Consider the following 14,887-nt stretch of genomic DNA (forward strand, 5'->3'; position numbering starts at 1 on the left):
CTTGAAAGTCCTTTGGAATGCAAGGACATCAAACCAGTCAATCCTAAAGGAAATCCACCCTGAATATTCATTGGAAGGACTGATGCTGAAGCTGAAGCTCCAATACTTTGGACACCTGATGCGAAGAACTGACTCACTAGAAAAGACCCTGATGCTGAGAAAGACTGAAGGCAAAAGGAGAAAGGGACAGCAGAGGATGAGACAATTGGATGGCATCACCGACTCAATGGGCATGAGTTTGAGCAAGCTCTGGGAGTTGGTGATGGACAGGGAAGCCCGGTGTGCGGCAGTCCATGGAGTCTCAAAGAGTCAGATACGACTGAGCTACTTAACAACAACAACAAAAATGCAAGAAATGTAGAGAAAGTTAATTCCTCCAGTAAGTACACTGTGCAGAAAAAAACTACTATTAACAGATTGGTATAATCTTTCAGGATTTAGGAGATATCAGCATGAGCATCTCCACGTAAATGGGAAAAAGAAAAACACAAATACGTCTTGGTATAGCCCATCTTCTAGATCTTAGGTATCTTTCCACATCAAGAGACAATTCTAGTTGACCAGTTTAAAGGTTATACAATATTACATTCTATGTCACTATGATTATTCAACCAATCTTTTATTATTTTTTGATGTGAAACATTTTTAAAGTCTTTATTGAATTTGTAACAATACTGCTTCTGTTTTATGTTTTGGTCTTCATGGTCACGAGGTATGTGAGATCTTAGCTGCCCGACCAAGGATCAAACCTGTACTGCTGCATTGGAAGGCAAAGTCTTAACCACTGGAATGCCAAGGAAGTCCCCAACCAATCCCTTTTTAATAAATATATATGTTGTTACCATTCCAGCATGAATAATAAATAAATGAAATTGTTGCTGTTGTATAGTCACTAAGTCGTGTCTGATTCTTTTGTAACAGCATGGACCCACCAAGCTCCTCTGTTCACGGGCTTTTCCAGCCAAGAATACTAGAGTGGGTTGCCACTTCCCGCTCCAGGGAATCGTGCCAACCCAGGGATTGAACCCAGGGATCAAACCCAGGTTTTCTGCATCTCTTGCACTGCAAATAGATATTTTACTGCTGAGCCACCTGGGAAGCACAAGAAATAAAATAACTATATATATTTTATGTATATATACATATATGTATGTATATCAGCAATAAACCTACTTGAGAAGGTTTTTGCTGTGACAGTGTAGCAGATCACCTTTGATCCTAAATGGTTAAAATACCTTAAGAAAATGAGAAATGAAAACAAACAGCTTCTGTGAGAAAATATAATGATCAGGACCAAAACAGTAAGTGACAGCCCTTGCTTCTGACTTCTTCAAGAAAAACACGTAGCATTTCAGAAACAATTACAACTTCATCTATTACTTTCCAGATTTCCAAAAGCTTCCAAAAGCAAGATGATGCCTCACCAATTCTCTTTCCCCAGTCAAATGCCTCTGGCAAGAACCAAGCAGAAGCCAGAGAACAAAGGGGAGAGACACTGCATTTAACAAACTGGTTGAATATTTAACAAACCAGTCACTTGACAAATAAGTAGGGGTATTAAAAGCAGGTATCTCTGGGGTATACTTTAAATAATATTTTCTTTGCTCATTTCCTGTTTTTCATATTTTCTATAGTACTCATGAGGTGTCCTTATTAGAAAGGAATTTTAAGCTGTACATTACAATTATCTGAAGGTGCTTTTTTAAAGATATTGTTGCCTGGGTCCCTCTCCAGATCAGTTAAATCTAAATCCTTGGGGTCAGGGCCCAAGTATCAGTTACAAAGCAAATATTTATTATAATAAATGCATACAAAGAAGGGTACAAAGTTTACACATCCAGGTCAAGAAACAGCATTCTAGCCTCTCCTTCCAGTCACTCTCTTCCCTCCTTCCCAGAGGTAACTGTGATCCTCACTTCTAAAATCACAGATGGGCTCTTTTGGAAATTTAATTAAACACACTCATACGGCATGAATTCTTTTATGTCTAGCTTTTTAAAAATCAACATTTTATTTGTGAGATTCATCCCAGTTGCTGTAATAACCACTATTCACTCACTTCCATTGTTGTATACTTCACGAAATAAATGTACCACAATGTATTTATCTATTCTGTTAATGAACATTTAGATTATTTCTAGTTTGGAGTAACTATAAGTAACTCCATTTAGGCATCCTTGTATGTATCTTTTGGTGTACATGTACACATTTCTACTGGGAGAACCTATGAGTAGAATTATCAGGTTACAGGGTTTAGTTATGTTCAATTTTAGTAGGTACCCTCCGAGTTATCCAACATCATTTTGCCAATTTTGACCCCTATCAACCTGTGAGAGAGCATTTCAGTAATCCAAGGTGCTCACCAACACTTGGTAAGAATATTCTGTTTTACTTATTGGCTATTTAAACATCCTCTCCGTGAAAGGGTCTTGTTTGGTCTCTCAGTTGTGTCTGACTCTTTGTGACCTCATCGATTGTAGCCCACCAGGCTCCTCTGTCCATGGGATTTCCCAGACAAGAATACTGGAGTAGGTTGCCATCTCCTTCTCCAATGAAAGGGTCTATTCATGCCTTTTGCCCATGTGAAAAACTGGATTATCTATCCTTACTGAATTTTAGGAACTCTGTAGGCATCACTGATATGAGTATTCTCTTAGATATGTTACAAATACCTTCTCCACTCTCATAGCTTGTCTTCTCACTTTCCTGTTACCTTGAGATGAACAGAAGTTTTCATTTTAATGTAGTTCAGTTTCTCAAGTTTTTCCTTTATTATTTTAAAGAACTACCTGCCAACGTAATTCAAGATCATAAAGATACACTCACCATGTTAACCTCTAGAACTTTGTTCTGCCTTTCACATTGAAGTCTAAAATCAGTCTGAAACTGATTTTTACATAGGATGTGAGGCTAGAGTCAAGGTTCATTTCCCATAGGAATATCCTGCTGACCTAGCAACTTTGTTGAAAGTACTTTTCCGGCTGCTCAGAAATTCCACCTCTGACATAGGTCAAGTGACAAGGTGAGGGTTTCTGAACTCTTAACTTTGTACCATTGGTCTATATGCCTATCCTAACATCAATATCACAGTCTTAATTTCTGCCCCAAATTTGTTCTTCCTCTTCAAGACTGTATTGACTATTTTGGGCCCTTTTGCATTTCCACATAAGTGTTAGAAAGCAACTTGTCAATTTTCACAAAACAAAACAAAAACCTGTAGAAATCTGATTGGGATGGCACTGAAAGTATTAATTTGGGAAGAAATGATATCTTTATAACACAGACTTCTGTGATTTTGAGATATCCCTCTATTACGTTTCTTAATTTATCTCAAGAACATTGTATCGTTTTCTCTGTGGAGACTGTTCCATAGTCCATTATAATCATCTCTAAATATTTATTGTTTCTTGATGGTATTATAAATTTGCTTTTTATTTTATATTTCAATTTCTAGTTGTCTCTTTATCAACATGCCTTTTTTCGAGGCACTCCAGGTGATTCTAATGTTCTGCCAGGTGTGAGAACTCCTAACACAATGCTTGATGAATTAGGGAAGGGTAATTATATTTTTTCCTATCCTTAGTTACCTTTATCTAACTTCTCTGTGAAAATTCTTTGGCAGCATTACACAGGCAACCCAAGAGCCATTTCACAATTTTTATAGAAGGTTGCATGTTAAACAAACCAATTATGGTTTGAGTCCTGACTTGCAGGGCTTTGTCATATTTGATATTCCAGGACTTCATACAGTCCCAGGAAACTGACTGGCACATGATAAGTGTTTGGTAAATGATGGCTGAATTTTGTGACCTCGGGCAAGTAATTATTTTCTCTGGACGTCAGTTCCCTCATGGTAAAGTGCGTGCAACTGTACTGCATACATCAAATGGCTGCTAAAAGTATCAAATGGGAAAAAGATTTGTAAACTATCCAACACTGCACAACAAAACATCATTATTAATTTCCATTAGCTTTCCAATGTTTCAGAGATTCATGTAGTTACCAAGAAAAAAAATATAGAGGCAGTCAGTATGGTTCTGTTACAAATATACTAGTGAAAAGAAGAGGTCTAACATGGATAAATGCCCAGTACATCCATTATAAACAGCACTGAGAAAGTGACTTCCATAGAGTGGCAGGGGAAAACACTGAAAGTCAAGACAACTTTAACAATCCCGCCTGGCAGAAACTGCATTCAATCACTACTCATAAAAACATATATGGCGAAAGAAGACACATACACAAAAGAAGACAAGCATATAAAACACCTCCTGAAGAGGTTTAACAGGAACTTAACTGCACCTCAAAGTCATCTGGAAAAGGATGCATCAGAAACATTTTATGAGGGATATTCAGGTCTTATGACTTGGGGTGGGTGGGAAAGACAGCACATCAAAGGATATTACAATGGCTACCAGGAGACAGAGCACTCAGGTTGTAGCTCTTCTCTAAAAAGCAGTACCTCTGCCTTTTCTGCCAAAAATATTTTTTGCCATCTAACCCACAGTGGGATCCTTTTCTATTTTCATACTCTTCCTCCATTCCTACCCAGAGTCATTTTTTCTTTCAATATGTGTGTGTGAAAAAAAAAAAGTGTGTGTGTATGTGTGTGTGTGTATGCTCAGTGGCTCAATCATGTCTGACTTTCGACACTATGGGCTGCAGCCCACCAGGCTCCTCTGTCCATGGGATTTCCCAGACAAAAATACTTGAGTGGCTTGCCATTTCCTCTTCCAGCGGATCTTCCCAACCCAGGGATTAAACCCACGTCTCCTGCATTGCAGGTGGATTCTTTACCACTGAGCCACCTGGGGATGCCTTCTTTCCAATAGTACCATTCTAAAAGGAACTGCCTAATCCCAATATTTTCCTTTTCTTTCTCAATCAGAGCCTAAATGTGCAACCTTAACATTTTCCAACTCTTCCTTTTTACTATTTTACTAAAACATATCTCTTTACGTTTCTGCTTTAACACAACAAATTGTAGGAGAGATCTGTCAACACTTATAATTCTCTTCAGATGGAGTATTAAAAATAGTTCAGCCACTTGAGCTGGCTGGCATTCAACTGCCCTCCCAATTTCTCACTGATACCTTCTTATGAATTTTCATTGGCCCTAAAAGATGAAAAGAAACACAAACATATACACACTTTTGCGAGAAAGAGAACACTTGCAACTAACTACAAAAGTGGCCTGCTACCTTCCTTAAGGCACTTAAGAAGGTTCGAAGGACACGATGCTAAACTCCAATTACTGGGTAAGTTCCATGTGAGTTACTGGATATGAACCTGAAATAATACTGAATTAAAGGTGTTAAGGGTATCATGGAACCGGGACTCCAAGAGAACGGAAAACTGTTTAGATGTATGATTCATCTCCTGTGCCCCGCTTGTCACCATCCTCAGACATTCTAGAAACTCAATCTGCCACCTTTAAAGCTCCCCTTAGCTTCTAAACCACTACACAAGGTGTCAAGTTAGGTTATTCTGCTATAAGATGGGTAAATCCTCCTAATTTACGGCACTTGCTCAATTTCAAGTTGGTAAGTTATCAGAATCCTCCAATAGAAATCCAGCCATTTTCCAGGAGGATCATGCAAGTGCTGAAGTGTCTCTGTTAATTCCCACTCTGATCTCTACCTGACAGATGTGGAGGACATCAGGTTTCATTACCGCTCAGCCGTCCGTTTCCCACATGCTGCCCTTCTCCTACCCAGAACAACAATACTGATGCAAGGGCAGAAGAATAACGTGGCTGAGGAAATGCTAGTGCTGTAATCACAGAAAGGAGGTGAGAAACAGCATCTGAAAAACATTAATTTCTCAAATTACTTCACGAGTCTGATCATCTGCACACTCTAGTCTCTCAGACTCTTCTCCTTGGAAGAATGGAGCTGGCCTGATGAGGAAGGGAGAAGAGATTCTATTTCAAGGAATAAGAATTCAGAGAAGAATTAAGGGTAAAACACCATACTAAATAAAGCATTCTCACTGGAGGGCAGCTTTGTAGAAGGGGAGGACCGTGAAATTTACAAGACACACGGGTTCATAGGCTACCTGTGCCCCACTGAACTGTTTACTCCTGTAGTGAGCATCATCCTGGGTCTCAGCTTCATCCTCCACCAGTGAGAGACAGTAATTATCTCATAGGGTTGTGAGGAGTAAACAGCACTGTCATGAAAAGCACCTGGCACAGACTGCACTCAGTGAATGTGAGTGCCCTGTTAGAAACAAGGCTTTTTTTTTTTTTTTTTTCTGCAAAAGTATAACTGCCCTTTTCAGCTTTGGTCTTCAGTCCTAGGCAAAAATTCTAGGATTCAGTTTGCACAGAGCGTTTCACAGATAAGCATTTAGAAGCACAATCACATTATTCAGAAAATGTTATATTTCAGAACCACAACTAGTCTCTTAAGCTCAATACATAACCAAAAGACGCTTGACCTCACGACACGGAAAAGCACATGATTATCAGCTTGGTACAATTAGTGGTTTTTACAGTTTACATTAACAAAACACCAACCAGTGCTAAGATCCATTCACCAAGCACGTGACCTTTGAGCTGAAGTCCCATTCTGGGTTCACTTTTCCTCTGAAACTCCGCCGAGGATAACGAATTTGAAAAGCATCTAGATTTGGGGAATACAAGAACCGCTGCAGCTTGGCTTTATCAAGTGTCGCAGTCCAGAGGTTCAGATCAGCCACTTGGGAGCAAGCGGGTGTTTTACGGTGTTAAATTAAACCTGCAAACATGGCTACGCCCTAAGGGAGAGAATAATGTGTCTGAACAAGCGGGTTTCCTATCTCTTCCCATTTCCCCAGTATAGATTAAGAGGTTGACAGAAGGGCCTTCTTAGCCAATAGGACTTGCCTCCTGCAGGAAAGAACCTCGATGCATTCCTGCCAGTTCTGAACGCACCGCCTCCCCGGCTGACTGGACTGACCCCAGGGCGGATTTTGACCCTGCAATAAACGCAAGACCAAGTTTGGGTTGCAGAAGTCAGGCGCCCCCGACCTTACCCTCGCTGGAGTTTCCGACGATCTCAGCTCCCCCGGCCGCCCGGGTTACCGAAGCCAGCACCGCGATGAGCAGCAGCCGAAGGAGCTCCATCGCTGCCCGGGCCGGGCCCCGCAGTCTCGCCAGCGCTACCCCGGGTCGCCAGCGCCTGGCGCCATCACTCCCCAGATGCACTCCCTGCACACCTGCCAGCCCCGCAGAGCCCGCGCGCCCGGGGCCCAGCAGACCGTTCCAGTTCCGGTAACTAGCCCCGCTGCGCGGCCTCGCGCCTCCTCCAGACCTTCACGTCACGCGGCGGGGCCTCGGGGGCGGGGGCCTGGGCGGGGCCTGGGCGGGGCCTGGGCGGGGCCTGGGCGGGGCCTGGGCGGGGCCTGGGCGGGGCCTGGGCGGGGCGGCCGGGGCCGAGGGCGGGCCGGGGCGGGGCCGAGGGCCGCGCGGGATCGAGGGGCGTGTCCGGGGGGCGCGAGCCTCGGTTTGGCTGGCCGAGCTTCTCAGACCCCCACCCCGGGGTCAGCGGGGACCCCAGGAAGTTCTGTGGTGTAACCTGTGTCTCTCAACTTTGGTATCTTTGCACTTACGAAAGCCACGGTTCGATGAAAAAAATAACCCTTTCTTTTGCGGCCTAACGTCTCCTGGTACCGCGTTTAACGGTCCTTTGCAAAAGGGAAAATAAAGAGGAATCTGGTGCTCAAAACGCTAGAGACGATCGTTTCTCCCTGTCGCAATTGCCTTAGCCGCTCAGGGAGAGGTTAGTTTGAAAATGTGGGGGCGATGCTGTGTCTGTAGTACTTACTGCGATAGTGATGAGCGCCACGTTTAAAAATGTTTCATTTTCTCCAAGCGAAACATCCTCGAAGACTCAAGACCTTCATCTGAACTTCCTCTCTCAAATTTTATACCCGAGGGCTGTTTAAAGAACAGTGGTCCATGTGATTAGATGGCTCGCGAGACGATGGTGGAATTAGGTTTATAGATTCAAAGTTATTTGGGGAAGAGTGCCCTGCTTTATTTTTTCTGCTCTTTTATTTTTTTGAGGATTTCCCTGGTGGCTCGGACGGGAAAGCATCTGCCTAGAAAGCGGGAAACCCGGGTATGATTCCGGGGTCAGGAGGGTCCCCTGGAGAAGGAAATGGCAACCCACTCCTGAGCGACTTCATTTTTACTTTTTCAGTTATATATTCCAATGAACAATCGTGTTGAAAATTACATATTTGGTTAATCCACTACTAAACTAAAAACCTATAGCAATCACCATAATATTAACAGGCACAAGTCTTTTCCTGTCCTTCCTCTGCCTGGTCTAAATGTTCATAGCTGCAGTACTACTGTTTATTCCTATGGTTTTTATTACTGTCCTCATTCCAGTAATTCTCAGTAGATGAAATACCAAGAGCGATTATAAGGGTAGCATTTGGATCCACGGATGGAGCATGCAATAAACTGTGTCTGATAACTGATTAACTGTATTAGGGAGGGAGGATTACAACTCTCACATTGTCACAAGATCTTAACAGAGCTAGAGGAAATACATGTTTTTAAAAAAAATAGGGACTTCTCTGATGGCACAGTGGATAAGAGTCTGCCTGACAATGCAGGAGACATGGGTTCAATCCCTGGTCCAGGAGGATTCTAAAGATGTGACTAAGCCCATGTACCACAACTGCTGAGGCCATGCTCTAGAGCCCGAGAGTCAGAACTTGTGAGTTTACGGTGCTGCAACTACGGGGAGAGGCCACCACAATGAGAAGCCTGCATACCACAACTAGAGAGCAGCTCCCACTCTTCAAAACTAGGAAAAGATGGCTAGAAGTAATAAAGACCCAGCATAACCAAAAAATAAATTATATATCTCAGATCTCCCACTCTTTTAAGAATTTATTTGAGCAAAAATCTCTTGGAATCTGGCAGCATGAAAGTGGAGGAACTTACTAAGCAAAAAAGCAAAGGAGGAAGCCATAAAGAAAAAGACTGGTAGATTTGGCTACTTAACATTTTTAATTATATTAAAGTAAAAAAACACCATAAACAATATGATCAAGTTGATGGCCAAAAATAAAAGTTAGCAAACAATATGAATAGGGAAACAAAAAAATAAAAGAAACACAAATGCCCAATAAACGCATGAAAGATAAGTTCAAATTTACTAGTAACAAACATACATACAAAATCAAGTCAAGAAACTACGCTGCAAATATTTCAAAAGAACAAGAACTTTGAGTGTGAATGAAAGATTTGAGAAGACATTCTATGATGGAATTAGTGACTGTAATTTCATACACCTTTTTATAGCATGAGCTGCATCAAAAATCTTAAAAATACAGCTTTAGTGTGATAATTACACTTTTAGATTTAAGTATGTAAATATGTATAAAAATTTTATATATATAGTGTACAAAACTGTTCAAGGTGCTATTTACTATAGCAAAAAGAAAACAGCCTACATCCCAACAATAAGGAAGTAATTAAATAACCTGTAATGCATCCATGTGATAGAACACTGTGTAGCCCATCAAAAATCATGCTTTAAAAGGCAACTGATTGATCAGGAAATGTTTATGAAAAGACAAGTTAAAAAGCAATAAAAAAATATATATGTAGTATAAGCTTTTTTTGTTTTCTTTTTGATATGCATTCATGTTTATATGTCAGAAAGCTTGAAAGAACATTACCACAATGTTTAAAATAGTTTATCTCCAGGTGATTGGATTAAGAATAATTTTCTCAGACTTCCCTGGTGGTCCAGGGGTAAAGAATCTACCTGCCAATGCAGGGGACACTGGTTCGATTTCCGGTCTGGGAAAAGTCCACAAGCCTCAGGGCAACTGTGCCTGGGCGCCACAACTATTAATCTCATGTGCCACAATTACTGAAATTCACAAGCCCTAGAGCCTAGACTCTGCTACAAAGAGAAGCCACTGCAACGAGAAGCCCATGAGCCGCAACTTAGAGAGTTGCCTCCACTTGCCACGACTAGAAGAAGCCTGTGCACAGCAACAAAGACCCAGCACAACCAAAATTGGTTAATTAATTTTTAAAAAAAGAATGCTTTTCTCTGTCCTTTGTAAAATGTCTATGAATGCATATAGCTTTTGATTAAGAAAATAATTTTTTTAAAGATACTGTTCTGAAGGTTTTCTGGTAAAATCATTCAGGGTAACAGTCCATCTTCCTGAGAATGACATGTTTTTCATGATGTAGTGCCCATCCAGCTTTCTGCTGAATTAGTTTCACTTCCCTGAACTAATCCTATTCTCCTTTCTCCACGTTTTTGCATTGCAGTTCCCCGTACCTGCAGAAGACAGATGATGACAGATGTGTCAGTAAGCAGAAGAGGATCTCATTACCTTGGCTCTGGAATACTGTAACAGCTTGGGGAGAGTATTGGCTGTGGTTCCTTGCTCATGTCAGAGTTCCACTGGCAACCTGTGAAGCAAATGGGCCCAGCAGCTTTGCAGATAAGATTTTATTCCTAAGAATTGAAACCAAACACAAATCCAGGAAACAGATAACCAGAGCCTTAAGGACTGCTTAAAGTTTAAAAAAGGAAGGAAGGTGGGCAATTTATCCTAGATTTTTGATGAAATGCAAGATGCTGGGAAAGATTGAAGGCAGGAGGAGAAGGAGATAACAGAGGATGAGATGGTTGGATGGCATCACTGACTCGATGGACATGAGTTTGAGCAAGCTCCAGGAGGTTCTATGTGAAGCTCTCCCATTTACCCTATCTCATTCTTTAAAAAAAATTTTTTTTTTTAATTTGACTGCTCCAGGTCTTAGTTGCCGCACGCAGGATCTTCACTGTGGCTGTGGGATCTAGTTTACTGACCAGGGATCAAACCCAGGCTCCCTGCATTGGGATCAAACCCAGGCTCCCTGCATTGGGAGCATGGAGTCTTGGTCACTGGACCACCAGGGAAGTTCCTATCCTGTCTCATTCTAAACTTACCTTAGCTCTATATTTTTTAATACTTTTGTATTAAAAGTAATATTAAAATGTAACTGCTGGTTACATTCTTTGGACTGTGTTTATTAAATTAAATTCAATAAATGTTTATTTACTAATTTATATGGAAATCATTATGCTAGGAAATTCATTCACTTAGTCCGTAAATATGCATTCAGTGGCTTCTGTGTCAGGCTAAATGCTAGGTGCTAGGTATTAGAAATATGGAAACAATGAAAATATGTTTCCTGCTCACAAGTAGCTAATGGTAGTGAGTGAATGAGAGTCATGTATGGATAATTAAACCTCAATTTGCTAAGTGTAATAACAGAAGTACAAGGAACAATTGTGGTAAAGATTGGGAGCAATTAACTTACTCTAGGGTTTCAGGAAACGTATTATCAAAAAATAAATTGTTTAAAGTGAGGTTTAAAGCTGAATGGATGATCAACAAGGGAACAAAATCAAGGTAGGAATGAAGTGTGGGCTTTTCATACAGGAAAAGAGAACTAATGTGTCTTATATGATGTTCACAGGCGTGTGAAACAGCAGAGCACTTATAGGGAATTGCAAGTAATCTACTATAGCAAATGCGTACAGTATTTCAGCACAGTCCTCGGAACAGTTTAGAAGTTAAATAAATTGTGACTAAATAGTTAATAAAGGTAGTTAATGGTCTAGAATGTCAAGTTAAAGAACTGTTAAAGTTTTCTTTTTCTGAAAAAATGTCATTACAGATTAAACAAATTAAAATACTACAAGATAGGCTATAAGTTGATTTTAAAAAAGTGAAGCTGGATGATGGGTACATAAGTGTTCCCTACACTATTCTTTACTTTTGTGTATATTTGAAACTTTTAGTAATATAAAGCTTAACAGAGCTTTATATATAAAACTTAATACTTACCAAAATTGTGTTTAAAAGACAGTGTTAGTTGCTCAGTTGTGTCTGACTGTTTGTGATCCCAGGGACTGTAGCCCATCAGGCTGCTCTGTCCCTGGGATTCTTCAGGCAAGAATACTGGAGTGGGTTGCCATTTCTTTCTCCGGGGATCTTCCCAACCCAAGGATCAAACCCAGGTCTCCTGCATTGCAGGCAGTTTATTTACTGTTTGAGCCTCCTGGGAATAAGAGAAACATAATACTGGGTTCCTCCTCTTAAAACCAAATAATCCAGTTGGGGATTCAAGAAAATCAAATGAAAAAGCATGTGAAAAAAAATGTCAAAATCACGAAAAGAGAGAGAAGGGAGTCCATGTGGACTCTGGTAATTCAAAAACTTTGCATGAAAATAGTAAAACTTTTTACTAAAAAATCCTAAAGGAAATCAGTCCTGACTATTCATTGAAAGACTGATGCTGAAGCTGAAACTCCAATACTTTGGCTACCTGATGTGAAGAATTGACTCACTGAAAAAGACCCTGATGTTGGGAAAGATTGAAGGCAGGAGGAGAAGGGATGACAGAGGATGAGATGGTTTGATGGCATCACTGACTCAATGGACATGAGTTTGAGCAAGCCCTGGGAGTCGGTGATGGACAGGGAAGCCTGGCGTGCTGCAGTCCATGGGGTCTCAGAGTCGGACACAACTGACCGACTGAAATGAACTGAGCAAAACTTTAAAAGATAGAGTATGAATTAAATAACAGCAAAGACATTGTTTTGATAAAACCTTAGTCACTCAATAATTTCTAACTCTTTGGACCCCATGGACTGTAGCCCGCCAGGTTCCTCTGACCACAGAATTCTCCAGTCAAGTGTACTGGAGTGCGTTGCCATACCCTACTCTGGGGAACCTTTCTGACCCAGAGGTTGAATATGAGTCACCCACATTGCATGCAGATTCTTTACCATCTGAGCCACCGGGAATGGTTGTCAACTGGAAGCAATTTTGCCCCACACTTCCCAGGAGATATTTGGGACTATCTGGAGATATTCTGGGTTGTTACAACTGGGGAAGGGGGCGGGGGACAGTGCTACCGTCATCTCAAGCATAGAGGACAGGGATGCTGGCAAACATCCTACAATGCCCAGGACAGCATCCCTAGGACAAAGAATAATCAACCCAAAATGTCAATAGAGGTGTTGTTGAGACATCCTGAGTTACATATCTAAGACTGTATTAGGCTGATGAGTTATTGCCTGAAGTTCACAGCTTCAAGAGATTCATAAATCCCTTAAGTGTATGCAAAATTTTGAGAGCCTGGTCTAGGGAAAAGTCCACAGTTTTCATCTAATTCTTAAGGGGTCCATGGCCAGAAGAGGCTGAAGAAGCCTGGAGAAAACAAGTGTTTTCAGAAGCTGTGGCTGAAAAATCTGAAGTGATTATTTCATTCAGAAAATGACTGCAAGAAGAGGAGGATAGGTTTACCAGAGCCAGGTTATGGTCGGCCTTGAAACCCAAGCAGAAAGGGCTTGACAGCAACCTAAGATCTCTTTCTTACAGTTTCCAGTAACTCCAGAGAAATCTTAGGTTGATACCCAGCCCTCTCTGCATGGGTTTCAAGGTCAATAGCATGACAGGACAGAAGTTGGGTTCTAACAGGAGTTGTCTCAGAGTGGTTCTACCCCAAGAGCCCAACTTCTCTTCCATCAGGCAACAAAACTTAGTATTCACCCTTCGTGGGCATGCTCATTCATCCCTCTGTATTCAATTCATATGAATTTTTCCTTCAAAACTAGCCTCTTCTCCTATCATGGTTAACACCCTAGTCTAGGTCCAACTCACCTCAATCTTAAATAACTGCAAACCCCTTCTCCTTGTGAGCCCCTGACTTCTTCATCTTTGCAAACTCAACACCCCTGACATACTTCCTGGCACATGGCAGGCATTCAGTAATGTACCCTCTCAGCTGGGGCTGAGAGGAGAGGGTCACAAGCTTAGCCCACATTACAGTTAAGACAAACTGTAGTTCTCTCTCATTTATCCAATAAATTGGAGAAACCTGGAGAGGTTCCTAATTAGGTCCCAGCAGGTTTGTCCATTGTTTGGAGATGGGGTGGGTGTGGGGGTGAAACAGAAGGTTGGAATAGATCCAACAAGCCAAGCGCCCAGTGGATAGTTTTCTCAACCCACCCCCAGTCCTGGGAGATCATCCCCAGGGATAATCTGCCTGAGGAGCAGGATCTGGGAGTTTGTCATTAGCCGATTCCAGCCCCATTTCTTTCCAGACTGTCCCCAGGCTAACTTCCCTTAAATACCAAGTTTCTAGTATCACTTTTCAGACTGATACCCTTAGGAGGCCCCGCGTGTAAGCCTAAATTGCACAGTTTATCATTTTTAAAATTGAACTCGCCCCACCTCTGCACCTGGCTTATTTTCTAGGAACCTCTTCTCTTCTACATACACAGTGAGATTTCCACTCTCCTCTCCACTCAGCCTGCTAACATACAAACTGCTTATCCGTTACCTAGCTCATCTTCCTCCTCTCGCTTTCGCCCACAAGACCTCTCTCGTTCGTACTCTTTCAACACGGACCTTACAGCTCCCTTTAGTACTTGTTTTGGACGCTTTCCATCTCATGTGTGTCAGCTCCCCCAGCACACCCACAGTTAAATACGCATCCAGCCTCCACTTGGCTAAGGCACTCTAAACCCAAATGCAACAGAGGGGCACCCGAACCTTGATCGCTTGCTGAATTTTAATTCGTATTTCTTAAAACGAAAGTCGGTATTATGACTCACAAGTACTCTTTAGCTGCTTGCTGTGTATGTTTTGTGGTCACCTAGAAAGCTAAAGCAGCGTAAAATAGGTAAGTATTCAAGGCGATGTTTAAGAATGGATACAAGGGAGGGTAAGGAAAATTACATTTAAAAACCCCACAATCGAACAATCTCTGCATATTGCTAACACCTAAGACATGAGAAAGTATGCTGGCCTCCAAAACCGAGTGACTCCCAGCCCAGGTTGGATGCATGAGACAAGTGCT

General features: G+C 41.5%; 1 protein-coding gene across 1 annotated transcript in view; it reads right to left on the minus strand.

Annotated features, from left to right (window-relative positions):
- Window positions 1–7,298, minus strand: part of TM7SF3 (transmembrane 7 superfamily member 3) — a 40,866-nt gene extending 33,568 nt beyond the window's left edge. Inside the window, exon 1 of the mRNA XM_061125169.1 lies at window positions 7,018–7,298. Coding sequence (XP_060981152.1) covers window positions 7,018–7,108 — 91 coding nt within the window. The 5' untranslated portion in view covers window positions 7,109–7,298. The remainder of the gene's footprint in view (window positions 1–7,017) is intronic.
- Window positions 7,299–14,887: the final 7,589 nt, after the last annotated feature.

Source organism: Dama dama, chromosome 22, assembly GCF_033118175.1.
Source record: "Dama dama isolate Ldn47 chromosome 22, ASM3311817v1, whole genome shotgun sequence".
In the NCBI taxonomy this organism is placed as follows: Eukaryota; Metazoa; Chordata; class Mammalia; order Artiodactyla; family Cervidae; genus Dama; species Dama dama.